Source organism: Rhinoraja longicauda, chromosome 4 (assembly GCF_053455715.1).
Source record: "Rhinoraja longicauda isolate Sanriku21f chromosome 4, sRhiLon1.1, whole genome shotgun sequence".
Taxonomy (NCBI): Eukaryota; Metazoa; Chordata; class Chondrichthyes; order Rajiformes; family Arhynchobatidae; genus Rhinoraja; species Rhinoraja longicauda.
Genome location: NC_135956.1, coordinates 70774886 through 70801706, shown reverse-complemented (window position 1 = coordinate 70801706; position 26821 = coordinate 70774886). Strand labels below are relative to the sequence as shown.

The 26821-nt window shown below is 46.2% G+C and overlaps 1 protein-coding gene across 1 annotated transcript; it reads right to left on the bottom strand.

Annotated features, from left to right (window-relative positions):
* Positions 1-652: 652 nt before the first annotated feature.
* Positions 653-20897, bottom strand: LOC144593036 (matrilin-4-like). Its single transcript, XM_078398448.1, has 10 exons — positions 20768-20897; positions 15890-16459; positions 14360-14482; positions 10872-10994; positions 9848-9970; positions 6913-7035; positions 5356-5769; positions 3455-3607; positions 2301-2393; positions 653-708 (listed from the first exon to the last, which is right to left on the bottom strand). Exons 1-10 carry the CDS (start codon positions 20895-20897, stop codon positions 653-655), a joined length of 1908 nt encoding a protein of 635 aa, XP_078254574.1.
* Between the last annotated feature and the right edge of the window lie 5924 nt (positions 20898-26821).

Below are 26821 nucleotides of genomic sequence, written 5' to 3'. Positions count from 1 at the left end.
AGCCTTTTCTCTGCATGTACCTATTCAGGGGTCCTCTAAATGTTATTGTACCTGCCTCATCTTCCGCTGGCAGCTCATTCCATGCACCCACTATCTTCTTGAGTGAAAAAGTTGCCCCTCAGGTTCTTATTAAATCTTTCTCCTCTCACCTTGAACTTATGTCCTCTGGTTCTTGGTTCCCCTACTCTGGGTGAAAGAGTGCATTCACCCTATCAATTCCCCTCATGTGGAACTTGAGTGTTCATATAGATCTGCTTGATGAGGTGAAAGGCTATGAAGTTGAATGAGCAGAGGTAATTGCATTCTGCCATTTTTATTTGCATAATCGTAAGCATTTCACAATTGGTTAGAAAACTGCATAAAAGGCAGTAGGTATATTTCAATGACCTGCAGTAGCTTTTGATATTTTAAAAAACATGGTTGAGTTTGCATATTTTCATTCCCGGCGTTAGAAGTTGGTAGTGTACTAGCTGGCATACAAATATAAAATGCCACACACTGTCAGTGATGTACAATAGACAATAATTCTCCTTTGTCAATTAGATTCCATTAAATGTGTATATTGACAGTGTTCTTTGATTGTAAATCTACCCAATGCACCATGCTATAGCTCCCCATTTTCAGTGAGGGCGAAGAACAGTGTTTTTTGTTCCTACTTGGTTGTGATGTAATTTTCAACAGTCTTCAGCCTTTTCAGTACTTCATCTAGTGGGTTCCAGTTAAGGAGCTGGAATTATTTTTAAAAATCTTAGTCATCGACATTCAGCGTGGAAACAGGCCCTTTGGCCAGATTGACCAGCTACATATGTCCCATCTGCCTGCGTTTGGCCCACTGCCCTCTAAACCTATCCTATCCAAGTACCTGTCAAAATGATTCTTAAACGTTGTGATAGTACCTTCCTCAATCTACCTCACTGCTCGTTCCATACACTCAACACCCTTTTGTGTAACAAAAAGTTACCCCGAGGGTTCGCATAAAAAAATGTCACCTTACCTTAAACCTATGGTTCTCGATTCCCTTACTCTGGGTGTTTACCCAATCTATTCCTCATGATTTTGCACACTTCTCTAGGATCACCCGTCGTCCCCCTGCGCTCCAAGGAACAAAATCCTAGACAGCTGAACCACCTCTTGTAGCTCAGGCCCTCGAGTTCCGACAACATCTTTGTAAATCTCTGCACCCTTTCCAGCTTGACATCATCTTTCCAATAACGTGACCAAACTGAACACTTAATAACTCTTAACTCAAGAGTTTATACTTTAAGAACTATCCTTAATCCTGCAGTCACCTGTGGCTCTTGCCTCACTGACATCTTGCGATGCAACAACTATGCATTCCAACATGCTTATAACTGCTATAATCTCAAAATGCATTGCTCCCCCTCCCCCCATTCGTAACAAGGACAGAATCCCCCTCGTTCTCACCTTCCACCCCACCAGCCAGCGTATCCAACAAATCATCTGCCAACATTTCCGTCACCTACAACAGGACCCCACCACTGGCCACATCTTCCCATCCCCTCCCCTTTCTGCGTTCCCTCCGTAACTCCCTGGTCCACTCGTCCCTTCCTACCCAAACCACCCCATCCCCGGGCACTTTCCCCTGCAACCGCAGGAGATGCAACGCCTGTCCCGTTACCTCCCCCCTCAACTCCATCCAAGGACCCAAACAGTCTTTCCAGATGAGACAGCGTTCACCTGCACCTCCTCCAACCTCATCTATTGCATCCGCTGCTCTAGATGTCAACTTCTTTACATCGGCGAAACTAAACGCAGGCTCGGCGATCGCTTCGCTCAACACCTTCGCTCAGTCCGCCTTAACCAACCTGATCTCCCGATGGCTGAGCACTTCAACTCCCACTCCCAGTCTGACCTTTCTGTCATGGGCCTCCTCCAGTGCCATAGTAAGGCCCACCGGAAATTGGAGGAACAGCACCTCATATTTTGCCTGGGCAGCTTGCAGCCCAGCAGTATGAACATTGACTTCTCCAACTTTAGATAGTTCCTCTGTCCCTCTCTTCCCCTCCCCCTTCCCAGATCTCCCACTGTCTTCCTGTTTCCACCTATATCCTTCCTTTGTCCCTTCCCCCTGACATCAGTCTGAAGAAGGGTCTCGACCCGAAACGTCACCCATTCCTTCTCTCCTGACATGCTGCCTGACCTGCTGAGTTACTCCAGCGTTTTGTGAATAAATACCTTCGATTTGTACCAGCATCTGCAGTTATTTTCTTACACTGCATGATAAAGTAGGTGGTTTGCCACAGTGAAATTCAATCTAAATTTTGCACAGTAAAGGATATATCTCTGGGTTAATCTTTGTATTTCTTCATTAGCTTGTATCTGGAAAGTCATAACTGCTTGGCATTTGCATCGATCACGAGCTGATGGATTTCCTGCAAAGAATTAAAAATATGTATGAATCAACTCTTGTGTAAAGATGGAGACTTGCAATATCTACAGGGCATCTTGTGGGCAACAAGGCATTAATTGTCGGAATAGTGAAAGGCCTGGATGGTGGATGTGGAGAGGACGTTTCCACTAGTGAGAGAGACTAGGACCAGAGTGGGTGAGGGGGGATGGGGGAGGGGAGGAGGGAGGGATAAGGGGGGTTGAGGGGGGATAGAGTGGGTGAGGGGGGGGGGGGGGGGGAGGGAGGGTGCTAGACCAATGCAGGAGAGCTTTGGACCCAACAGGTGCACAGCAGCTATTCCCCATAAAACTTGTCCCTTTTCACAATGGTGACACAAGAGACAGCAGATGCTGCAGTCTAGAGCAATAAAACAAATTGAAGGAGAAACTCGGTGGATCCAGCAACGTGGTTGGAGACAAAGGGATAGTTGGCATTTTGGATCGAGATGATCTCAATGGCTGCTTTTACATCAGTGAAAAAAATTGCCACTTGAAGCACAGAAATGTGTCATTGGTGCATCTAGGTTAGATTCCATAACTTAACAGGGCTAGAGTAACTCAGCAGGTTAGGCTGCTTACTGAGTTACTCCAGCACTTTGTCTTTGTAGACCAACATCTGCAGTTCCTTGTATCTGGCTTCATGACTAGTTTAGCGATAGAGTATGAAAACAGACCCTTCGGGGATGGAAGCATTCCTTTATGGAATATTGGAGGTAGAAGTGGAAAGTGCACATGGGTATGTAGGGAGTGGGGGGTGTATGGATCATGTGCAGGCAAAGGAGATTAGTTTAACTTAGCACCATGTTGGGCATGGACACTGGGCCGAAGGGCCTGTTCCTGTACTGTACTCTGTTCTATGAGGTGAGCCATGATTTTGATGAATGTCAGAATGAGCATGGAGTGCCATACAGCCCATTACTATTTATGTTCTTGTGTACTTTAGCCGGAGCCCATTCAGAGTTCTACATACTTTGCCTCGGGCAGGGATTTTGCCAATCCACAGGCAATCAAATAGATATATTGCGGTACACGTAATCTGAGGTACCTTTGCAAATCTGTGCCTTCACTTTTTCAGCAATTTCACCCATGGACCTGGGGTTTCTTGCATAATACAAGTGTTCATCTTGAGGAAATGAAGCAATTTGCTGCAGTCCTTCTTCAATTGTCTCCCCAATCCCAACAGCATATATATTGATACCTGTTGAGACAGATTAATACATGTTATAGGAATGCACCGAAGATGAGATCAGAAACAGTTTGGGAGATGATGGCCTGGCGATCATTTGTAGGGTCATGGTCAGTTGCCATGGTCAGTTGCCATGGTCAGTTGCCATGGTCAGTTGCCATGGTCAGTTGCCATGGTCAGTTGCCATGGTCAGTTGCCATGGTCAGTTGCCATGGTCAGTTGCCATGGTCAGTTGCCATGGTCAGTTGCCATGGTCAGTTGCCATGGTCAGTTGCCATGGTCAGTTGCCATGGTCAGTTGCCATGGTCAGTTGCCATGGTCAGGCATGAGGAGGTGTATGACGAGTCATTTTGAAGCAGAGATTAATCGGTTCTTGATCAGTAAGAGGTGTCATTGGTTACAGGGAGAAGGCAAGAGAATGGGGTTGAAAGGGAAAAATAGATCGGGCGTGATGAAATGGTGGAATTGATTCGATGGGCTGAATGGCCTAATTCTGCTCCTATGTTTTATGGGATTGTTGCCGAGTGAGTAGAGGGCTGTTCGTTCAGAGGGGGGTGAGAATGGATGGAGCAAGGGGGGAGTGGAGCGTTCAAGACGGTTGATATCTCGCCTGCATTTGGAACTAAACAGGTCCAGAGAGGTTAGAAGGCCGACATGGGGAGTCCAAGAGGAAGATACGATCAGAAACAATTTGGGAGATGATGGCATTGTTTCTACTAATAAATGTCTTAATTTAGTTTAGATTAGCCCACCGAGTCCACGCCAACCAGCGATCGCCCATTTACACGAGTTCTATGATATTCCACTTTCTTACCCTACAAACTGGGAACAATTTTCAAAAGTCAATTAACCTACAAGCTTGCACGTCCGGAATGTGGGAGGAAACCAGAGCACCCGGAGAAAGTCCACATAGTCAGGGTGGACATAAAAACTCCGTCCAGACAGCACCCGCAGACAGGATTGAACACGGGTCTTTGACGCTGTGAGGTAACAGCTCTACCGCTGCGCCACCCTGAAATGTTTTGACTCTCTTGGCCATTGAGCCAACGTTATAAAATCTGGCTACAAAGACTGGCGAACAGATCCAAATGTTACTTTCAACAGGGACTTGGATGAAGATAATGCAAGGGTGTAGGGAGGACTAATTGTGGAGGTGTTTCCTTTAGAGAGGAGATGAGTAATTTCTTTAGCCAGAGAATGGTGAATCTGGAATTCATTGCCACTAGAATGCTGTGAAGGTCAAGTCATTGGATATTTTTAAAGCAGGGGTTGACAGGTTCTTAGTTAGTAAGGTGTCAAAGGTTACGGGAAGAAGGGAGGAGAATGGGGTTGGGAGGGAAAGATGGATCAGCCATTATTGGATGGCGGAGTGGACTCAATGGGTCAAATTTATTTAATTCTGTTCCTATGATTTATGACCTTATGTTTCAATAGGCAGTAGACAATAGGTGCAGGAGTAGGCCATTCGGCCCTTCGAGCCAGGACTGCCATTCAACATGATCATGGCTGATCATTCACAATCAGTACCCCGTTCCTGCCTTCTCCCCATACCCCCTGACCCCGCTATCTTTAAGAGCTCTATCTAGCTTTCTCTTGAAAGCATCCAGAGATTTGGCCTCCACTGCCTTCTGAGGCAGAGAATTCCACAGATTTACAACTCTCTGACTGAAAAATACTAATGCTGGGGAGTTGGGTAGAATGGTCCCCTGTGTACATTGGGAGGATTGTTCATTATTGGTCACTGTGACAGGACATGTTACCATTCTGCTTTGCTTTGGTTGCCCATTCCGCCATGTTGCCTTGCTCCCGGCCATCAGTGAACATGATGGCCACTCTGGGGATGTTGCGGGAAAGGGGCCGGGCTCCTTCCACCACCCTGAAACTCTGCTTGAAGAGCTGCCTTACGGCCACACCCGATCTCAATCCTTGAGCCGTGTATTTTGTCCGGCTCACAGCTGTCTTGACTTCCTTGGCCGTGCTGTAGCGTCTGAGAGGGAATTCCGTCCGGACCCTGGCGGAGTACTGCACCAGACCCACCCGAGTCGCATTTGGTGCCACTTCCAATCCATCCACGATGTTGTTGACAAACTGTTTCACCAACTGGAAATTCTGGGCTCCAAGTCTTTTTGATCCGTCAATGATGAAGACAAGATCCATTGTTCCACTGCGACACTCTACAAAAGAATACACGTTGAGTTATCCAACACACTTAATTGTGGCTGTAGCCCAGACCATCACACAAACCAACCTCCTTTTCATTGAGTTCATGCTGCCTTGGCAAGGCCACCAACATAATCAAGGATGTGTCTCACCCCCGGTTACTCCCATTGATCCCCTCTCCCATCAGACTAGCGTTACAGAAGTGTGAGAATGCACACCTCTAGATTCAGGGACAGTTTCTTCCCAGCTGTTATGAGGCAACTGAACCATCTTATCACCAACTAAAGAGTGGTCCTGACCTACCATCTATCTCCTTGGAGACTCTCGGACTATCTATAATCGGACTTTACTGCACTTTATCTTGCACTAAATGTTATTCACTTTGGCTCCTATCTGTACACTGTGGACGGCTTGATTGTAATTAACGCGCAAGAAAAAAGCTTTTCACTGTACCTTGATACGCTTCACAATAACTAAATTAATTTAGTTTAGCTTCGAGAGACAGCATGGACACTGGCCCTTCGGTCCACTGAGTCCATGCCGACCAGGAACAGTTAGACTTGTATTATGATAGAGTGAAGGCATTGTTGGACTACATTCCATCATCTCAGATCCAAGTAGGATAGAATTTCGTGGCGCAGCGGTAGAGTTGCTACCTTACAGCGAATGCAGCGCCAGAGACTCAGGTTCGATCCTGACTACGGGTGCTGTACTGTATGGAGTTTGTACGTTCTCCCCGTGACCTGCGTGGGTTTCCTTCGAGATCTTCGGTTTCCTCCCACACTCCAAAGACGTACAGGTTTGTAGGTTAATTGGCTGGGCAAATGTAAAAATTGTCCCTAATGGGTGTAAGATATGTTAATGTGCGGGGATCGCTGGGCGGCACGGACCCGGTGGGCCGAAGGGCCTGTTTCTGCGCTGTATCTCTAAATCTAAAAAAAATCTAAATTTAAGAGGACACATAGAAACATAGAAAATAGGGGCAGCAGTAGGTCACTCGGCCCTTCGAACCAGCATCGTCATTCAACATGATCATGGCTGATCATCCTAAATCAGTACCCCCTTCCTGCTTTCTCCCCATATCCCTTGATTCCGACAACCCTAAGAACTATATCTAACTCTCTTGAAGGTGATAAGTTGTAAGAGGGATGACGTACGTCGGCAGGACTTCCCATCTGGATTAAGTATGTATCCTTTCCGACATCTGCAGAGGTAACTGTCCGCGGTGCTGACACATTCATGCTCACATGTGTTCCTGGCTGAGAGACAGAAGTCGGTGCCTGTAATAGGAACAGAAGATGTTGTGATGTAAAGATGGCGTGGGTACAAAATCAGCCATCTACCAAGCCCGCCCAGCCCCAAGTTCAATCTCAGTTCCACTTCTGACCTTATGATGGAAGGAAGTTCATTGATGAAGCATTTTAGGATGTAGACACAAAATGCTGGAGTAACTCAGCGGATCAGGCAGCGTCTCGGGAGAGAAGGAATGGGTGGCGTTTTGGGTCGAGACCCTTCTTCAGACTGACGTCACTCATTCCTTCTCTCCCGAGGTGCTGCCTGACCCGCTGAGTTACTCCAGCATTTTATGTCTACCTTCGATTTAAACCAGCATCTGCAGTTTTTTTCCTAAGCATTTAAAGATAGTTGGACAATGACATTTTGTTCCCAATTTTCTGAGTCAACAGTCTATATTTGTCATATGTACCGAAAAATGGGACAATTAAATTCTTACTTGCAGCCGCATGACACATCTGTAAATACAGTACTATAGTTAACATAATAAACATAAACCAATAAATTAGAAACCCCAATACTAGTGCAGAAAAGCCCTAAGACCCAAGTGCAACAAGGTAATTCGTAGTTCGAGAAGGACTAAATGGAATACTTTGCAACTTTGTTGCACCCTATATGTGGCAACTTTGCATACATGGCAATGCAATACAACGAATCTCACCGTGACATGTCATATGTGATATTAATATATCATTCCAGTATCATTCATTCATAGTTTAGTTGGTGTTTGTAGTGTTCAGGAGCCTGATGGTTGATGGGAAGAAGCTGTTCCTGAACATGGTGATCATGGTTTTCATAGAGACTCCAGCGTGGAAACAGGCCCTTCGGCTCAAGAAGCCCCATCTACACTAGTCCCACCTACCGGCGTTTGGCCCATATCTCTCTAAACCTCTTCCCGATGGCAGGAATGAAATGAGGATGTGGCCAGGGTGGTGTGGGTCTTTGATGATATTGACTGCCTTGGCGATGGTGGGGAGGTCAGTACCCGTGATGGACCAGGTGGCATTTATCACTTTCGTAATCTCCTGTGTTCCTGGACGTTCGAGTTGCCGAACCAGACTGTGATGCAACCAGTCAATATGGTCTCTACCGCAAACCTCCAGAGTTTTTCAGACTCCTGTATGTTCTCCCAATGGCAGGGTTGAATTGAGAGCATGGCCAGGGCCTTGATGTCACCAATGTAGTTCACTCCCAACCCTAGCCCCTGCACCATCCCAAAGAGATCACACTGAATAGGCTTCAGGGGCTTAATGTCTTCCGTCTGCCCCTATGATGAGGCTGACAAAGACATCTGGACAGGTACATGGATAGGACAGGTTTAGTGAGATATGGGTCAAAAGCAGGTAGGTGGGACTAGGGTAGGTGGGGCATTTTGGTCGGCATGGGCAATTTGAGCCGAGGGGCCTGTTTCCATGCTGCATGATTCCATGACAAAGGAGCACTGAAAAGTGTTGTTAACTTCACTCATTCCTTGCACATCTTCACTGACTTTCCACAGGCCTTTCGCGACAACCAGTGCTTGTTTGCTTGGATTTCTCCTTACCAGGGCTAGGAATCTGAGCACTCCCGTCATTGTTGAGCACATTGGGCCAAGATGAAACTCACCCAGGCTTTGGGGGAAATATCTCCCCAACAACTTTGTTCCTACATACCCTGAGAAAAGGGGAATTCATTCAGCCCCCATCACTTCATGACAGATCTGTTTCTCAAGCTCACCTTTATTCCATATTCCGAAATGCTTTAGCATAGATCAGGTGGACACAAAATGCTGTAGTAACTCAGCGGGTCAGGCAGCATCTCTGGAGGGAAGGAATGGGTGATATTTTAGGTCGAGACCCTTCTTCAGATTGAAGAAGGGTCTCGACCCGAAACGTCACCCATTCCTTCTCTCCAGAGATGCTGCCTGACCTGTTGAGTTACTCCAGCATTTAGTGTCTACCAGTTCAGACTGAAGAAGGGTCTCGACCTGAAATGTCGCCCATTCCTTCTTTCCAGAAATGCTGCCTGACCTGCTGAGTTACTCCAGCATTTTGTGTCTACCTTCGATTTAAATCAACATCAGCAGTTTTCTTTCCTTAACCTAGAACAGTATAGCACAGGCCGGCACAGTGGTCGAGTTGCTGCCTCACAGCGTCATAGATCCGGGTTCGATCCTGACTATGGGTGCTCTCTGTACGGAGTTTGTACGTTCTCCTTGTGGGTTTTGGTGGGTTTTCTCCAGATGCTCCAGTTTCCTCCCACACTACGGAAATGTACAGGTTTGTAGGTTAATTGGCTTCAGTAAAATTGTCCTGAGTGTGTAGGATAGTGTTAGCGTAGGGGGTGATAACTGGTGAGCGTGGACTCAGTTGGCCAGAGGGCCTGTTTCCGCGCTGTACCTCTAAACTAAACTAAAGGAACAGAGTCTGAAGAAGGGTCTCGACCAGTAATGTCACCCATACCTTCTATTGATATGTAGTCGATATGTAGAGGGCGCAGACAAGGTTACAAAGTATTAATTCCAGTCCCCAATAGTCATGGATCACATGCAGGTACAGGAGATTAGTTTAACTTGGCATCATGCTCAGCATGGACATTGTGGGCCAAAGGGCCTGTTCTGTGCTGTACTGATCCATGTTCTGTGTAGGTGGAAATCAGATGGTGCTGCTTGCAGGTTGCCACTGAACCAGTTTAAAAGCTGTAACTCCAAATGAGAGACAGGATTGAAAACTGAAGTGGCTCATAACAAGGGAATCCCAGAAACCCGGGGGAAATATATAGATGAAACTGTCAAGATTTGGCTAAGCCTCGGATACTTACGCCGACACGTCCTCCCATCTGGATTGAGTGTGAATCCTGAGCGACATCGACAGCTATAAGAAGTCGCCGTGCTGACACATTCGTGCTCACACCCATGTTCCACAACCTGGCACTGGTCGATCCCTGTCAACAACAATAACAACAACAATAATAATAATAGGCATGTAGGCAGCAGCAGTAGATAGAAAGTTCCAAGGAATGATTTCAAAGGTGTTTTATTGTCACATGTATCAATTAAGGTACAGTGATATGCGAATTACCATACAGCCATACGATAAAAAAAAGCAACAAGACACAACTATATCAAAGTTAACCACCACAGCGGATTCCCCACATTCCTCACTGTGATGGAAGGCAAAAAAAGTCCAATCTACTTCCTCTTTATTCTCCCCCGGGTCAGGGCAATTGAAGCCCCCACGTCAGGGCGGTCGAAGCTCCTGCGTTGGGGCGATCAAAGCACCCACATCGGGGTGATGGAATCTCCCACGTCGCGGTGGTCGAAGCCCCTGCGGCTTGGAGTTCCCGAAGTCGGTCTCTGACCAGAGACCGCGGGCTCCGTGATGTTACGTTCGCAAGCACCCACGGTTGGAACTCCGAGGTCAATCCCTGGCAAAGGGATCGCAGGCTCCGCGATGTTAAAGTCCCGTATGCTCCCCGCGGTGGAGCTCTCAAAAGTCGGTCTCCAGCAAAGGCCGCCAACTCCTCGATGTTAGGCCGCAGTGTGGACGGAGATACGATACCGGAAAAAATCACACCTCTGTCGATGTTAGGGATTAGAAAAAAATTCCCCCAACCCCCCCCCCACCTCCCACATAAAACAAGCTAAAGAACACTAAAAACATACGTTTAACACAGACTATTTAAACACAAGGAAGGAAGGGACACACAGACTTTGGCGAGGCAGCCATTGTGGCGCCACCCGGTGGTTTGTTTTGTTTACTTTAGTTTACTTCAGTTTGGTTTAGTGCACTACAGTTTGGTATTGTTTCAACAGTCAAGTCTTGTCTAAATCTTGGATACTTACGCCTACACGTCCTCCCATCTGGTTTGAGTGTGAATCCTGAGCGACATCGGCAGCTATAAGAAGTCGCCGTGCTGACACATTCGTGCTCACAGCCATGTTCCCCAACCTGGCACTGGTCGATCCCTGTCAACAACAATAACAACAACAATAATAATAGGCATGTAGGCAGCAGCAGTAGATAGAAAGTTCCAAGGAATGATTTCAAAGGTTTCAAAGGTGTTTTATTGTCACATGCATCAATTAAGGTACAGTGGTATGTGAATTACCATACAGCCATACGTAAAAAAAGCAACAAGACACACAACTACATCAAAGTTAACATAAACATCCACCACAGCGGATTCCCCACATTCCTCACTGTGATGGAAGGCAAAAAAAGTCCAATCTACTTCCTCTTTATTCTCCCGCGGTCGGGGCAGTCGAACCATCCGTCGGGGCGATCGAAGCTCCCGCAGCCGGCGGTCGAAGCCCCCGCGTCAGGGCTATCGAAGCTCCCGCAGCCGGCGGTCGAAGCGCCTGCGGCTTGAAGTTCCCGAAGTCGGTCTCTGACCAGAGACCGCGGGCTCCGTGATGTTAAGTCCGCAAGCACCCACGGTTGGAACTCCGAGGTCGATCCCTGGCAAAGGGATCGCAGGCTCCGCGATGTTAAAGTCCCGTATGCTCCCCGCGGTGGAGCTCTCAAAAGTCGGTCTCTAGCAAAGGCCGCCAACTCCTCGATGTTAGGCCGCAGTGTGGACGGAGATACGATACGGGAAAAATCACACCTCCGTCGATGTTAGGGATTAGAAAACTTTTCCCCCAACCCCCCCCACCTCCCACATAAAACAAGCTAGAGAACATTAAAAACATACATTTAACACAGACTATTTAAACACAAAGAAGGAAGGGACAGACAGACTGTTGGTGAGGCAGCCATTGCTGGCGCCACCCAGTGGTTTGTTTTGTTTACTTTAGTTTACTTCAGTTTGGTTTAGTATACTACAGTTTAGTATTGTTTAATTTAGTTTACATTAGTTTCGTGTCACGTGTAGCGAGGTACAGTGAGAATGCTTCTTTATTATGTTCTTTCCAGTCAGCGGAAAGACTATACATGATTACAATTGAGTCATCTACAGAGCGCAGATACAGGATAAAGGGAATAACGTTTAGTAAATGCATGGTAAAGTCCAGTTAAAGATAGTCCAAAGGTCTCCAATGAGGTAGCTGGGAGGTCAGGACTGCTCTCTAATTGGTGAGAGGATGGTTCAGTTGCCTGATAACAGCTGGGAAGAAACAGTCCCTGAATCTGGAGGTGTGCGTTTTCACACTTCTGTACCATCTGCCTGATGGGAGAGGGGAGAAGAGGGAGTGTCTATTTGCTAGTGAGTCACATCAGGTTGCTTTGAGTGTCCAAAGACTTGGTGAAAGAACTTGGGAGGAATTGATGGGCATGTGTGAGAAAATATAAGGACATTGAGAGCAGGAGTTGAGAGGTCATGTTCCAGGGGCTGGGGACCTTGTGTTCCAGGTGTATAAGATATAGGTAAGGCCACATTTGGGGTACTGTGTGTAGTTCTTGTCACTCTGCTATCAAACTAGAGGCAGTACAGTGGTGCAGGGGTAGAGCTGCAGCTTCACAGCGCCAGAGACCCAGGTTCGATCTTGACCTGTGTGGAGTTTGCATGTTCACCCTATGACCATGTGGGATTTCTCCGGGTGCTCCGGCTTCCTCCCTCACTCCAAAGACGTACAGGTTTGTAGGTTAAATGGCTTCGGTAAAATTGTAAATTGTCCCCAGTGTGTAGGACAGTGGAAGTGTAACGGGGATCACTGGTCGGCACAGACATTGTGGGACAAAGTGCCTGGTTACAAGCTGTATCTCTAAAGTCTAAAATCTAAAGAGGTCCATAGGCTTAAAGTGAGAGGAGAGAGATTTAAGAAGGACCACAGAGGGAATGTTTGCACTCAGAGGGTTGTCCTTATCTGAAACAAGCTGCCAGAGGAAACGAGAGAAGTAGATACAATTAGTGCTTTCAAAAGACATTTGGACTGATATGCAGATAGAAAGGGTTTAGATTTGGGCTAAATATAGGCAAATTGGACTAGCCCAGATTACCTGCTTTGTGAGTATGAATAAGATGGGCTGAAGGGCCTGTTTCCGTGGTGTACACGTCTATGGTCCGTCGCTCAGTATCCTGTAAGTTCAGCTGATTTATACGTAGTCAGACAATATCAGTGTTGGGTTAGTGCAGGTGTTGGACACAGTAAGCTTACACAATTTCAGATATCTCATTAACCTTCTGCAGAACAGAGCAGAGGAAATAGCATGACATCAATAGACAATAGACAATAGACAATAGGTGCAGGAGTAGGCCATTCAGCCCTTCGAGCCAGCACCGCCATTCAATGCGATCATGGCTGATCACTCTCAATCAGTACCCCGTTCCTGCCTTCTCCCCATACCCCCTCACTCCGCTATCCTTAAGAGCTCTATCCAGCTCTCTCTTGAAAGCATCCAACGAACTGGCCTCCACTGCCTTCTGAGGCAGAGAATTCCACACCTTCACCACTCTCTGACTGAAAAAGTTCTTCCTCATCTCCGTTCTAAATGGCCTACCCCTTATTCTTAAACTGTGGCCCCTTGTTCTGGACTCCCCCAACATTGGGAACATGTTTCCTGCCTCTAATGTGTCCAATCCCCTAATTATCTTATATGTTTCAATAAGATCCCCCCTCATCCTCTAAATTCCAGTGTATACAAGCCCAATCGCTCCAGCCTTTCAACATACGACAGTCCCGCCATTCCGGGAATTAACCTAGTGAACCTACGCTGCACGCCCTCCATAGCAAGAATATCCTTCCTCAAATTTGGAGACCAAAACTGCACACAGTACTCCAGGTGCGGTCTCACCAGGGCCCGGTACAACTGTAGAAGGACCTCTTTGCTCCTATACTCAACTCCTCTTGTTACGAAGGCCAACATTCTATTGGCTTTCTTCACTGCCTGCTGTACCTGCATGCTTCCTTTCATTGACTGATGCACTAGGACACCCAGATCTCGTTGAACTCCCCCTCCTCCTAACTTGACACCATTCAGATAATAATCTGCCTTTCTATTCTTACTTCCAAAGTGAATAACCTCACACTTATCTACATTAAACTGCATCTGCCATGTATCCGCCCACTCACACAACCTGTCCAAGTCACCCTGCAGCCTTATTGCATCTTCCTCACAATTCACACTACCCCCCAGCTTAGTATCATCTGCAAATTTGCTAATGGTACTTTTAATCCCTTCGTCTAAGTCATCACTAGATGTCCACCATTCAATGCACCAAAGAAACATGTTCATAGGTTATAGGATCAGAACTCGACCATTCGGCCCATCAAATCCACTCTGCCATTCAGTCATGGCTGATCTGGCTTTACCTCCCAACCCCATTCCCCTGCCTTCTCCCACAATCTTTAACACCCCGTAAAGATTGCATTAAAAGATTGAATCTCCTTACTTCTGCAAGTTTTCTGATCGCTGTTCAGGATGAATCCTGCTTTACATTTGCAGATGAAAGATCCAGGCGCATTTATACAGATCTGCTCACATCCATGGCCCACTACCCCGCAAAGATCTGTATCTGTAGCCGATAGAAAAAGAAAGGTTTACCGACAAATTATAGTCAACAGAAACACAAGTGACAAGGGGTTCCAAAGAGAGAGGAACAGAGTCATGCAGCATGGAAACAGGTCCTTCGGCCTCACTTGCCCACGGTGACCAAGATGTCCCATCTACACCAGCCCCACCTGCCTGCGTTTGGTCCATATTCCTCTAAACCTATTCTATCCATGTATCTGTCTGAATGTTTCTTAAATGTTGTGATAGTACCACCCGCTGACAGTTCATCCCATAAATTCACCCTTTGTGTAAAAAAGTCACCCCTCAGGTTCCTTTTAAATCTTTCTACTCTTACTTTAAACATCTGTCCTTTGGTTCTCAATACCCCTACTCTGGGTAAAAGAGCCTGCGCATTTACCTTACCTATTCGTCTCATGATCTTATGCACGTCTGTAAGATCAGCCCTCATCCTCCTGCGCTCAAAACATTTTGATTTTTATATTGTTATTGTGATTTTAAAGGATTAAAAAAAATATTTGAACTTCCTCCAGGTACTCCGGTTTCCTCCCATACTCCAAAGACGTGCAGGTTTGTGGGTTAATTGGCCCCTAGTGTGTAGTTAATGCACCTGGAAGTGCGTTTCACACACTCACATCTCCTTTAAACTTTGCCCCACTCACCTTAAAACTATACCCACTAGTCTTTGACATTTCCACCCTGGGACAAAGATTCTAACTGTCCAACCATTTCAGTGTGTAAACAGACCCTTTGGCCCAAACTGTCCATGCCGAGCAACATGCCTCATCTGCACTAGTCCCACCTGCCTGCATATCCCTCTAAACCTGTCCTATCCATATACCTGTCTAAATGTTTCTTAAATGTTGATAGTACCTGCCTCAACTACCTCCTCTGGTGGCGCAGAGGTAGAGTTGCTGCCTTACAGAGCCAGAGACGCAGTTCGATTCTGACCACGGGTGCTTGTCTGTACAGAGTTTGTACATTCTCCCTGTAATCGCGTGGGTTTTCCCCGGGTGCTACGGTTTCCTCCCACATTCCAAAGATGTACAGGTTTGGAGGTTAATTGGCTTGGTATAATTGTAAATTGTCCCTAGTATGTACTGTTTTCGTACTGTATCTCTAAACTAAACTAAACAAACAAAGAACATGTCCAATGAGTGTCCTTGAGCAAAATGGCCTCCTTAAGTATTTCTGATGGATTTCATGTATCAACTAACTCCTCCAGCAGCTTGTTCCATACACCCACCAACCTTTGTGTGAAAACGTTACCCCTCAGATTCCTATTAAATCTTTCCCCCCTAATGTTAAACCTATGTCCTCTGGTTCTCGATTCCCCTACTCTGGGCAAGAGACTGTGCGTCTACCCGATCTATTCCTGTCTTCCTGTATGGGTCAGGTCTGCCTGACGTACCACAGATCTTGGTGTGGAACTCGGAGAGGAGGGTCTGGATCATGCTGAAGTTCTGCACAAAGAAGACGTGCTTCTCATGGGGCTCGCTGCCGATGAGCCGCAGGGTGGCCATGTCCACCCGGCCCACGCCCACTGCGAAGATGAGGATGCCCAAGTCCCTGGCTCGTGCTGCTGGCTCCGCCACGGGGTCCTGGGGCCTCCCGTCCGTCACGATGACAGCCACCCGCGGGACGTTGAGGCCCTGCGGCCTCGCCCCCTCCTGGCCGGAGAAGGCCACATCGGCCGTGTACTTGATGGCCATGCCCGTCATGGTGCCCGTGGCCAGGTGCTCCATCCTCCTGACCGCCCGCTCCATGTCCTCCACCTTCCCGTGGGTTCCCAGCGAGAAGATCTTCTCCACCGTGCTGCCGTAGAGGACCAGGCCCACCCTGGTCTTCTCCAGACCAACATCCAGGAAGCGGAGGATGTTGACGATGAAGTCCTTCACCTTCTCGAAGTCGCGGGGCAGTATACTACGTGAACTGTCGATGATGAAGACCAGGTCCAAGGCCTTGCCCACGCATTCTCTCTCTGCAAGGGAACACAAGACCTTCTTAATTGAGGAATTAGATCACTTTAGTTTAGAGATGCAACGCGGAAACATGCCCTTCAGCCCACCAAGTCCGCACTGACCAGCGGTCCCCACACACTAACACTATCCAACACACACCAGAGGAAATTTACAATTTTACCAAGCCAATTAGCCTACAAACCTTTACGTCTTTGGAGTGTGGGAGGAAACTGGAGCACTCGGAGAAAACCCACACATCCATGTACCCAGGGCCGTTTTTACAGCATTATGGGCCCCCGGGCAAAGCAGTGTACTGGGGCCCCTACCGTTACTCTCCCCACCCCCCTTTCCCTACCAGCCCCCCCCTGTCATGCCGGCAAAAAGCACTTACCGAAAAGCACTTAGCTATGGACTTAGGGTGCTACATTGTTGCGAAAAGCACTTACAGATCGCTGTGAGAAGCACTTAGGGACCGAAAATGTTGCGAAAAAAGCACTTATTGAACCTACATTTTTAAAGTAGTATTTATTTATTGCAAGTCACTTAACATACACAGATCAGCATGGGGCCCCTATGCTCGTGGGGCCCCGGGCAAGTGCCCATCAGGCCCATGCATTAAGACGGCCCTGCATGTACCTATCTAAAATCTACTTAAACGCCACTATTGTATCGGACTCCACCACCACCCCTTGGCAGTGTGTTTCAGGCACCCACCACCCATGGTGTAAAATACTTGCCACGCACCTTCCTCCACCTGTAAAGCTATGTCCTCTAGTCTTTGATAGTTCCAACCAGGAAAAAGTTCAACCCTATCTATACCTGTTATAATTTGATATATTTCTTTCGTCTCCTCTCGGCCTCCAACGTTCCAGAGAAAACAATCCATGTATGTCCAACCTTTCCTGTAGCTAATACAGGCAGCATTCTGGTAAACTTCTTCTGCACCCTCTCCAAAGCTTCCAGACAGGATCATTTCCATGCAGCGGAGATACAAGGCACAGCTCAACTTGTTGAGGTTAGTTTAAGTTGACATCAAAGTTTACAGGGAAAAGGCAGGAGAATGGTGTCGAGAACGAAAAATAGATCAGATAGTTGGGATTACGGAGACATGGCTCCAGGGTGACCAAGGCTGGGAGCTCAAAATCCAGGGATATTTTATATTCAGGCGAGATAGACAGAAAGGAAAAGGAGGTGGGGTAGCGTTGCTGGTTAGAGAGGAGATTAATGCAGTGGAAAGGAAGGACATTAGCTCGGAGGATGTGGAATCGATATGGGTAGAGCTGCGAAACACTAAGGGGCAGAAAACGCTAGTGGGAGTTGTGTACAGGCCACCTAACAGCAGTAGTGAGGTTGGGGATGGCATCAAACAGGAAATTAGAAATGCGTGCACTAAAGGTGCAGCAGTTATAATGGGTGACTTCAATCTACAGGGGTGCTGAGGAAGAGGATTTCTTGGAATGTTTGCGAGATGGTTTTCTAAACCAACATGTCGAGGAACCAACGAGAGAGCAGGCCATTCTGGACTGGGTATTGAGTAATGAGGAAGGGTTAGTTAGCAGTTTTGTAGTGCGAGGCCCCTTGGGCAAAAGTGACCATAATATGGTGGAGTTCTTCATTAGGATGGAGAGTGACAAAATCAATTCAGAAACAAGTGTTCTGAACTTAAAGAAAGGTAACTTTGAGGGTATGAGACGTGAATTGTCGAAGATAGACTGGCAATTTATACTTAAAGGGTTGACAATGGACATGCAATGGAAGGCATTTAAAGATTGCATGGATGAACTACAACAATTGTTCATCCCAGTTTGGCAAAAGAACAAACCAGGAAAGGTAGTGCATCCGTGGCTAACAAGGGAAATCAAGGATAGTATTAAAACAAAAGATGAAGCATATAAATTAGCCAGAAAAAGTATCATACCAGAGGACTGGGAGAAATTCAGATTCCAGCAGAGGAGGACAAAGGGCTTAATTAGGAAAGGGAAAATAGATTATGAGAGAAAACTGGCAGGGAACACAAAAACTGACTGCAAAAGCTTTTATAGATATGTGAAGAGAAAAAGATTAGTTAAGACAAATGTAGGTCCCTTGCAGTCAGAAACAGGTGAATTGATCATAGGGAACAAGGAGATGGCAGACCAATTGAACAACTACTTTGGTTCTGTCTTCATTAGGGAAGACATAAACAATCTGCCGGAAATAGCAGGGGACCGGGGGTCTAACGAGATGGAGGAACTGAGGGTAATCCAGGTTAGTCGGGAAGTGGTGTTAGGTAAATTAAATGGATTAAAGGCCGATAAATCCCCAGGGCCAGATAGGCTGCATCCCAGAGTGCTTAAGGAAGTAGCCTCAGAAATAGTGGATGCATTAGTGATAATTTTTCAAAACTCTTTCGATTCTGGAGTAGTTCCTGAGGATTGGAGGGTAGCTAATGTAAACCCACTTTTTAAAAAGGGAGGGAGAGAGAAAACGGGGAATTATAGACCAGTTAGCCTAACATCGGTAGTGGGGAAAATGCTAGAGTCAGTTATTAAAGATGTGATAGCCTCACATTTGGAAAGGGGTGAAATCATCGGACAAAGTCAGCATGGATTTATGAAAGGCAAATCATGCCTGACGAATCTTACAGAATTTTTCGAGGATGTAACTAGTAGAGTGGATAAGGGAGAACCAGTCGATGTGTTATATCTGGACTTTCAGAAGGCCTTCGACAAGGTCCCACATAGGAGATTGGGGTACAAACTTAAAGCACATGGTATTGGGGGTTCAGTGTTGAGGTGGATAGAGAATTGGTTGGCGGACAGGAAGCAAAGAGTAGGAATAAACGGGTCCTTTTCGGAATGGCAGGCAGTGACTAGTGGGGTACCGCAAGGCTCAGTGCTGGGACCCCAATTATTTACAATATATATTAATGATTTGGACGAGGGAATTGAATGCAACATCTCTAAGTTTGCGGATGACACGAAGCTGGGTGGCAGTGTTAGCTGCGAGGAGAATGTTAGGAGGCTACAGAGTGACTTGGATAGATTAGGCGAGTGGGCAAATGCATGGCAGATGCAATATAATGTGGATAAGTGTGAGGTTATCCACTTTGGCGGCAAGAACAGGAAAGCAGAGTATTACCTGAATGGTGGCCAATTAGGAAAAGGGGAGATGCAACGTGACCTGGGTGTCATGGTGCACCAGTCATTGAAAACAAGCGTGCAGGTGCAGCAGGCAGTGAAGAAAGCGAATGGTATGTTAGCATTCATAGCAAGAGGATTTGAGTATAGGAGCAGGGAGGTTCTGCTGCAGTTGTACAGGGCCTTGGTGAGACCGCACCTGGAGTATTGTGTACAGTTTTGGTCTCCTAATCTGAGGAAAGACATTCTAGCCTTAGAGGGAGTACAGAGAAGGTTCACCAGATTGATCCCTGGGAAGGCAGGACTTTCATATGAAGAAAGACTGGATAGACTAGGCTTATACTCGCTGGAATTTAGAAGACTGAGGGGGGATCTTATTGAAACATATAAAATTCTTAAGGGGTTGGAGAGGCTAGATGCGGGAAGATTGTTCCCGATGTTGGGGAAGTCCAGAACCAGGGGTCACAGCTTAAGGATAAGGGGGAAGTCTTTTAGGACCGAGATGAGAAAACATTTCTTCACACAGAGAGTGGTGAGTCTGTGGAATTCTCTGCCACAGAAGGTAGTTGAGGCCAGTTCATTGGCTATATTTAAGAGGTAGTTAGATGTGGCCCTTGTGGCTAAAGGGATCAGGGGGTATGGAGAGAAGGCAGGTACAGGTTACTGAGCTGGATGATCAGCCATGATCATATTGAATGGCGGTGCAGGCTCAAAGGACTGAATGGCCTACTCCTGCACCTATTTTCTATGTTTCTATGTTTCTATGAAAGGCAGAGCAGATTCGATGGGCCAAATGGCCTAATTCTGTTAATATGTCTTATGATCTTATAAACTTGACAACTCATTCAAAAGATAACTCCTCTGACAGTGCAGCATTTTCTCAATACTGCATGTGAAAATAGGCTCAGGTCTTTTGTCTGAAGAAGGGTCGCGACCAGAAATGTCATCCATCCATCTTGTCCAGAGATGCTGCCTGACCCGCTGAGTTACTCCAGCACTTTGTGTCTTTCTTTGGTATAAACCAGCATCTGCAGCACCTTATTATTAGATGCTTTGTGTTTGATCTCACCTTTGAGGCTTTAAAGGTGGCAGCCTCACTTATACCACTGACATGATCACTTAAAGTGACCTACATCATGCAAATGTGCCAATTGCGATGATTTCATTGGGGATCAGTTGGTTGGGTCAATGTGTGATGAACAGACTTACCGATACGTTGCCGTTGTACCGGTCGGTCTCCCTCCCACACTCTCGACTGTTCGGTTTGTCTGGTCACCACAATGCTCTCCACCAGTACAAACTCCAGGACAAGTAGAAGAACGATCCTTCCACGAGTCATCTTCAAATCTGAGGTGACGGGGATTCATCAATAGGGACACAGTAAGATTCAAGAGTCATGAGGGTCAAAAGTGTTTTATTGTCACATGTCCCGAAACTAAACAATGCAATTAGATTTTTACTTGCAGCAGCAGAACAGATATGTAAACATTGTTATCTGTAAAACCCATAATAGACAACAGCAAAAAGTTCAGTACATATGATATATTTACGAGGATGTTGCCAGGATTCAAGGGCCCAAGCTACAGGGAGAGGAGGTTGGACTTTATTCCTTGGGGAGCAGGTGGATGAGGGGTGATCTTATAGAGATGTACAAAATTATGAGAGGAATAGATTGGGTAGATGCACAGTCTCTTGCCCAGAGTAGGGGAATGAGAATCAGAGGGCATAGGTTTAAGGTGAGAGGGGAAAGATTTAATAGGAACCTGAGGGGAACATTTTTCACATAGGTTGGGTGTATGGAACGAACTGCCAGAGGAAGTGATTGAGGCAGGTACTATAACAACGTTTAAAAGACATTTGGACTGGTACATGGATAGGATAGGTTTAGAGGGATGTGGGCTAATCTCAGCAGGTCAAGTCAAGTCAAGTCAAGTTTATTTGTCACATACACATACACGATGTGTAGTGAAATGAAAGTGGCAATGCCTGCGGATTGTGCACAAAAAAGAATTACAGTTACAGCATATAAATGAAGTTAATAAGTTACTATAGTGTAGACAAAAATTTAGTCTCTGGAGTTATAAAAGTTGACAGTCCTGATGGCCTGTGGGAAGAAACTCCGTCTCATCCTCTCTGTTTTCACAGCGTGACAGCGGAGGCGTTTGCCTGACTGTAGCATCTGGAACAGTCTGTTACTGGGGTGGCAGGGGTCCCTCATAATCTTGCTTGCTCTGGATCTGCACCTCCTGATGTATAGGTCCTGCAGGGGGACTAGTGTAGATGGAGTAGCTTGGTCGGCATGGTTGGTTGGGCTGAAGGGTCTGTTTCCGTGCTATATGACTTTATGACAATGACTCCATAACCTTTTACAAAAATGATCAGGTCCCTTTAAACATCAGTGTTGATCAATCTCTGGTTGTTAAAAAGAATATCCGTCTTTTCTGCCTTGTGCACTGTAGTGGATCATGCTACGTTACACTCAGGGACAGAGCTGGAGAAATAAAGAAACTGAGAAGTTTTGGATATCTCTGCACCTTATTTACAAATGTTGGCATCTTGCGAAGGTTTGTGCAGACGCCAGAAACTGCAGACATCTATCCCTTCCTCAGGAGACTGAGGAAGTTTTGACATGTCTACAATGGCTTGCCAACTTCTACAAATGCTCCATAGAAAGCATGCTGTCGGGTTGCTTTGGTGGTTTGGGGACAGCTCTGCCCAAGACCGCAAGAAATTGCAGAGAGTTGTGGACGTAGCCCAGTCCATCACACAGACCAGACTCCCCACCATCGACTCCATCTACACTTCACCCTGCCTCGGAAAAGCAGCTAACATAAACAGGGACTTTTCACAGCCCAGTCATTCCTTCTTCACCCCTCTCCCATTGAGCAGACGATACAGAAGCTTGAAAGCATGCACCGCCATACTCACGTACAGCTTCTTGCCCTTCAGTTTAGTTTAATTTACTTTAGAGATACACCATGGAAATAGGCCCTTCGACCCACCGACTCCACGCTGGCCAGTGATCCCCATACACTCACACTATTCTACACACTAGGGACAATTTTATAATTTTTAACAAAGCCAATTAATCTTGAAACCTGTACGTCTTTGGAATCTGGGAGGAAATTGGGGCACTTGGGGGAAAACCCACATAGCCACAGGGAGAACGTACAAACTCCGTACAAACAGCGCCTATAGTTAGGATTGAACCCGGGTCTCTGGCGCTGTGAGGCAGCAACCCTACCGCTGCGCCACCGTGCCATTATCAGACCGGAATGATTCTCCATTAAACTCGGGTATAGCCCTGATCTTCCAACCTACCTCATTCTGGACTTTGCAATTTTTCTCTAGAACTGTGATGCTGAAAACAATATTCTGCACTCTGGTATTTTTCTCTTTGTTCTACCTGTTGTACTGTATTAGGCTTGATTGTATTCGCGTATACTATTATCGGATTTAATTATTTAGCATGCAAACAGAGCTTTTCACTGTAGTTCTTTCAAAAGCAACAAACATAATCAAAGACTCAAGGTTAGGGGAGTCCAGATTGTTGGGGGAGTCCAGAACCAGGGGTCACAGCTTAAGGATAAGGGGGAAGTCTTTTAGGACCAAGATGAGAAAACATTTCTTCACACAGAGAGTGGTGAGTCTGTGGAATTCTCTGCCACAGAAGGTAGTTGAGGCCAGTTAATTGGCTATATTTAAGAGGGAGTTAGATGTGGCCCTTTTTGCTAAAGGGATCAGGGGGTATGGAGAGAAGGCAGGTACAGGCTACTGAGCTGGATGAACAGCCATGATCATATTGAATGGCGGTGCAGGCTCGAAGGGCCGAATGGCCTACTCCTGCACCTATTTTCTATGTTTCTATGTTAGGGGGGAAAGATTTAATAGGAACCTGAGGGGAAACTGTTTTACACAAAGGGTGGTGGGTGTATGGAATGAGCTGCCGGAGGAAGTGATTGAGGTAGCTCATTCCGTAAATCACAACATTTAAGTAACATTTAGACGGGTACATGGATAGGATAGGTTTAGAAGGATACTAGACGGGTGTGGACCCGTTGGGTCCAAATCTCTCCTGCGGGCACGGCAACCCCCGTTGGGTGCAAGCTTCTCCTGCGAGCCCTGCAACACTCCAACAACTGATGATCTGTGGACCCGGGGCCGTGGGCAGGCGAGGGAGGAGAGGAGAGGGGAGAGGGAGCCACTCACCTCAGCCCCGGGCGGCTATCGTGTCAGCCGGAGCGAGCTGTGGACCCATTGGGTGGAAACCTCTCCTGAAGCGGCAGCTCGGCAGCGACAGCCACCTTGTTTGACCCTCTGCCGCCGCACTGCACCACGGGAGGAAGGTCAGGCGTGGGGCACGCCGGGATGGGCGCCGGTCCTCCAGGGGAGGGGGAGCACATTTATTAAAGTTTATTAAGTTAAAAAAAAATTTAATGTAACGAAACCTGCTATTTGCCCACCCCAGGACAATGGTGTATAAGGTGGGCCTAAAGTTGTTGCACTATCGTGTACCGTTTTGGCTGTATTTTGGGAACAATAAATATATATACAAACTAACAAGATGAGTCAAAAGAAGGCAGGTGGGACTAGTGTAGATTGGACATGTTGGTCTGTGCGAGCAAGTTGGGACAAAAGGTATGACTCTATGACTTGTCCCACCCCGGTCATTCTTTCATCTCTCTGCTCCCACTCAGCAGAAGGTACAGAAACTTGAAAGCACACACCACCAGCAATCAAGCCAGACTCAACTACAATAGATGGAGCAAAGGGGAAGATACAGAGTGCAGAATATGGTTCTCAGCATTGTAGTGCATCAGTTCAAGAGACAAAGTGCAATGAATGCAATGGGGTAGAGGTGAATTGGACAGTACCCTAGCTTATGGAAGTACCATTCAGAAGCTTGATAACAGAGGGGAAAAGCTGTTCCTGAGCCTGGTGGTGAGCGCTTTCAAGCTTCTGTACCTTCTGCCAGACCGGAGCAGGGAGAAGAAGGAATGACCGGAGTGGGACAAGTATTTGATTATGTTGGCTGCTTTCCCGGGACCACATGAGCTGTAGATGAAGTCAATGGTGGGGAGTCTGGTCTGTGTGATGGACTGGGCTACATCTACAACTCTACAATTTATTGCAGTTTTGGGCAGAGCTGTTTCCAAACCAAGCTGTGATGCAGTATGTTTTCTACTGCCAATCTTATTTTAGCGTTAAAACTCAGTTAACTCTTTACTAACATTACTATTCCACTCATCCTATTTATTTTCTAGTTTATCCTTGCAGCAAAGAAGGAGGCCATTTGGCCCATTGAGTGTACACTGGCTCTTAGAGCAATCTAATTACTCTAGATTGTAATTACTCATTACTTTCTGCTAGTTTGTACTCTTTCGCATGTCTGCTAACTTCCCCCTTATTCTCTTGCCATCCACCTCCAAATTGGCCAACATTTAGTGGCCAATTAGCAACTATGGTTCCGACCCAAAACGTCATCTGTCCATTTGCCTGACCCACTGAATTACTCCAGCAATTTGTGCTTTGTTCAAGATTCCAGCATCTTTATCTCACACCCAACCCCCCCTTCAAGTCTTTGGGATAAATTCAGTGGCTGGAATATAGTGGGAGAAAATCAGAGCACCGGATGTAGCCCATTCAATCCCATGGAGAACGTGCAAACTCCACACTGACAGCATCCGATATCAGGATCGAACCCGTGTAGTTGGAGCTGTTACAGTAATATTTCTAAGCTCTGTCTTAACTCATCAGAAAGGAAACAATGGAGTTCAATCCATTGGGATTATCAAAGATGCTCATTGCAATGTAACGTGTCCCCAATGTAATTAATGTATAATCAAAGACTTGTCCCACCCCGGTCATTCCTTCTACCCGCTCACGTCTGGCAAAAGGTATAGAAGCTTGAAAGCGTGCACCATCAGACTCAGGAAACGCTTATTCCCCTCCATTATCAGGCTTCTGAATGGTCCAATAAGCTAGGGTACTGTCCGATTCACCTCTACCCCATTTCAGACATTGGACTTTGCCTCTTGAACTGATGCGCTACAATGCTGAGAATTATATTCTGCACTCTGTATCTTCCCCTTTACTCTACCTATTGTACTTGAGTTTGATCTTATTGTATTCATGTATAGCATTATCTAATCTGATTGAATAGCATGCAAAATAAAACTTTCCCTGTACTTGAAACAGTGTGGGCACCAGAAACGTGATGACTCTTTGTGTACTGTCTCGGTGAAGTCTACTTTTATACCACATACGCTGTACTTTTGTCCTAAACTATGATTGTGCTTATCTATAGTATGATTTTACTGCAATGTATGCAAAGCAAAGGTTATCACTGTGCCCAGGAACAGAGGTACATGTGACAATAAAGTATTATCATCATCACCTCAGTGCATGTGACAATAATATACCTAAACCTTAACCTAAACAATAATAAACCAATACCAAATACGTTTTACGATCATCTGAAGCTACCATCAAGTGTCTTCAAGCATTGATGGTTTTTTTTCATCAAGTATAACAATTTTTAAAATCAAGGGTCTCGACATGGAAAGTCATCAGTCCATTCCTCCACAGATGCTCAAAAGGACACAGAGTGCAGGTCAAGCAGCATCTCTGGAGAACATGACCTACTGAGTTCTTCCAGCACTTTGTGTTTTGTACAAGGGTTCCAGCACTTACAGTTCCTCATGTCTCCATGCAAAACTTGCATGGACATGGATTCATGGACACTTTCTTCTCAGCTGTTGTCAGGCAACTGAACCATCCTATCAACAACTAGAGAGCGGTCCTGAGCTGCTATCTGCCTCATTGGTGAGCCTCAGACAATCATGAATCAAACTTTACAGGACGATAACTTGCACTAAACATTATCCCTTTTATTGTTTATGAGTCATCACGTTTCTGATGCCCACAATGTTTCAAGTACGGGAAAAGCTTTGTTTTGCAAGCTCTTCAATCAGATCAGATAATGCTATACTTGAATACAATAAGGTCAAACTCAAGTACAATAGGTAGAGGAGCAAAGGGGAAGATACAGAGTGCAGTGAACATTATTCTTGTATCTGTACACTGTGGACGGCGCAATTGTAATCAAGTATCATCTTTCCGCTGACTGGATAGCACACAAAAAAAAGCAATTCACTGCACACGTGACAGTAAATTGAACTAAACTAAACAAAGCCTTTCACTGTACCTTGGCACACATGACAATATATTAAACCTAAACCTAAACCTTCTATTAATCCCTCA

Coding starts and splice junctions, on each gene's coding strand:
- LOC144593036 (XM_078398448.1), bottom strand. CDS start 20,897: ATGACTCGTGGAAGGATCGTTCTTCTACTTGTCCTGGAGTTTGTACTG. Junction 14,483..15,889: donor GTTCCACACCAAGATCTGTG/GTACGTCAGGCA, acceptor TATCGGCTACAG/ATACAGATCTTTGCGGGGTA. Junction 7,036..9,847: donor AGATGGGAGGACGTGTCGGC/GTAAGTATCCGA, acceptor TTCCTATTACAG/GCACCGACTTCTGTCTCTCA.